A 2,485-nucleotide genomic window follows, 5' to 3' on the forward strand; every position below is an offset into this window, starting at 1 on the left:
ATTTCATGTTGCATAAAAAAGCAAGTAATGACAACTATAATATTATTTCATACACAACTAAGTAAAATTATTTTATAATAAAATATTGCATGTATATCTATTAAACCAGTAAAAATTATCATACTCAAAACTCACTTGTTCTTTTTGTTTTTTTTTTTTTTAAGTTTCTACGTATTTATTTATGACCCACAAATACACAAATTGAGCATCGGAAGTCGTCTGTACATTTCGACACGGTCAGGTTTAGAAGCCCGCCGCGCTGGCTCTTAAAATCGAAGAAGGGCCGAGACTCCCAAAATTACCCGTCGGCCAAGGGCGGTGTGACCCATCTGTATTTCTCGTGAAGGAAGCTTCGGCCAGTTTCCTGTTGAATTCCTTTCCGGTTTTGCACTTCCGGAAGATTCTGCTCTGTCCCTTTATCAAACTGGCGGCAAACTGCATGATGATGACTTCCACCGTGTAGGCGGAGGCCCAGCCGCGCGGGGTCAACAGTTCCATGCAGATGGCACCGCCCTCCATGACGTATCCTTTTTCGATGTGGGGGGGATATGACCCTCATGAAAGGGGGAGAGAAAGGAAGGTTTTCGGGAAAAGTGAGATTCAACAGAATGTAAGTGATGCCCATTTCTTGTATGTCCCTGTAAAATTCCGATTCCGGGTCCAGCTGTACAGCATGATGTTCCATTCGAAGAGGTTGTCTTCTACTAATTAAATTATATACTATACCTCTTTGAGGAATGGTTGAAGCTGATTCTTTCGACATAGGTTAATTTGGCGAAATCGGATGCTGTTCTTCATCACTATCGCTCTCATCGCTATTATCTAAACAGCAATTTCGTTGGATGCGATGAATTCATAATTACTAGCCGATAGATTATGCATATCACTCGATTATTTACCTTCATATTCACTCTCCGAAATATTTGCAAATATACTCGCGATTTCATTCCCAATAAGAAAACAACAATCAAATCTACTGTTCATTTTTGCGTACACATGAATGAATTTTTTCAACGAGACTAAAGCGAGAATTTGTTCAAAGAAAAGATCCAAAAACTCAAAAAGGACTAGCAGACAGACAAGTTTTACTATGTACAAGTCAAATACAGACAAGTAAAAGAAATAAAAACGGTAATAAAACAACGGACTAAATCGGTAAACACGACAATTGCAAGTAGAAAACTTTATATCTGAGTACCCTCTCATGTTTTCAAGATAAAATTCAATGATGATGCAACGCAGTTAAGTTCAGAAAAAGCCAAAATATTTTGGCTACCTATTGCAAATTTAATTAAGTAAGTGTGTGAGTAAAGTTCAATAGCATTCAATAAGACAACTGTTCAGTCCTATTCTTAAAAGGTGATCTTCAGATTGTACTTCTTAATACGTCATGTAAACTTTCACCTCCTGAAAGAAAATTTCCTCCATGTTTTCACAAAAGGGAAGGTCTAAGGAGTAAGAGAATGTTTCCGCTAAAAGGTATCATTTTGTAAATAATTAGAAAATATTTTTTACATTTTTCTGATATTCGATTTGCAGCAATTAAGGGAACTTTGTGACAAATGCATACTTATTCTTAATTGTTTTCCAAATAATATCTCCCGTTTTATATATTTCCAGATTATATAAAATAATATATTTTGAAATTTTTTGATATTTATAAATATCAAATATAAAGCAATATTTATTACTTTTCAGAACATAACTTCCACATATTTGAAATGATTGGCAATCCTTTTTATTCTATTTTCGTGCAAGCACCCGTAATACTGGACACTTATTTTTTTCTGAGGTGAGTAGTAACATTTTCAACTAATCTTTAAAATTAAATTTTTTTTTATCTTCTCGTCTTACTCTTTGCGATTTGAAATAACAATACAAAACAACAGTACTTTAATATGAAATATTTGAAACAAAATGATTGAAAGTAGAAAAAAGATGTCATTTCTTATTGTATAGAAATTCAAAATGTGTATCAATTTCTAGAACTGAATCTTCTTATAAAAAAACAGCTATTAAAATTTAGGCTATTTCTCTGTATAAATAGAAAGTAAAAAAAAAGCATTTGCACATATGCGAAAAATATAATAAAACTGGATTTAATCAAATAGCTTTAATTTATTCAAACCTGAACAAAAATCTTTCTTTTTTTTTTTATTATTTCTATTATGTAAGGCTTGTTTAAAAACTGCACAATTTTCAGAATAAACTGTTATTAGGAGCAGAATTTTAATCTGTATCTTAATCTTAATCGAGGTTGTACCCTTGTAACAATGGGCACTACCTCGAGCTATACAGTTATTTTAATGATTAGTTATTTTATTCGAGTTATTTTAATGATTCCGTTGATATATATTGCGACAGAGAAGAAATGTGATAGATACAACGAAAGATAATGATTAGAATTAAAAGTTGGTACTGGGGATGATAGTATACAACGGAGAATGATATTAAAAAAGCAATGACTAATTATCAATTAATTTGA

General features: G+C 32.4%; 1 protein-coding gene across 1 annotated transcript; it reads right to left on the reverse strand.

Moving 5' to 3' along the window:
• Positions 1–298: 298 nt before the first annotated feature.
• LOC136977624 (ubiquitin-conjugating enzyme E2Q-like protein 1) lies at positions 299–763 on the reverse strand. The gene has a single exon (XM_067273160.1). It carries the CDS (start codon positions 761–763, stop codon positions 299–301), a length of 465 nt encoding a protein of 154 aa, XP_067129261.1.
• Positions 764–2,485: the final 1,722 nt, after the last annotated feature.

This window comes from Centruroides vittatus, unplaced genomic scaffold (assembly GCF_030686945.1).
Source record: "Centruroides vittatus isolate TY-2023 unplaced genomic scaffold, ASM3068694v2 contig_461, whole genome shotgun sequence".
Taxonomy (NCBI): domain Eukaryota; kingdom Metazoa; phylum Arthropoda; class Arachnida; order Scorpiones; family Buthidae; genus Centruroides; species Centruroides vittatus.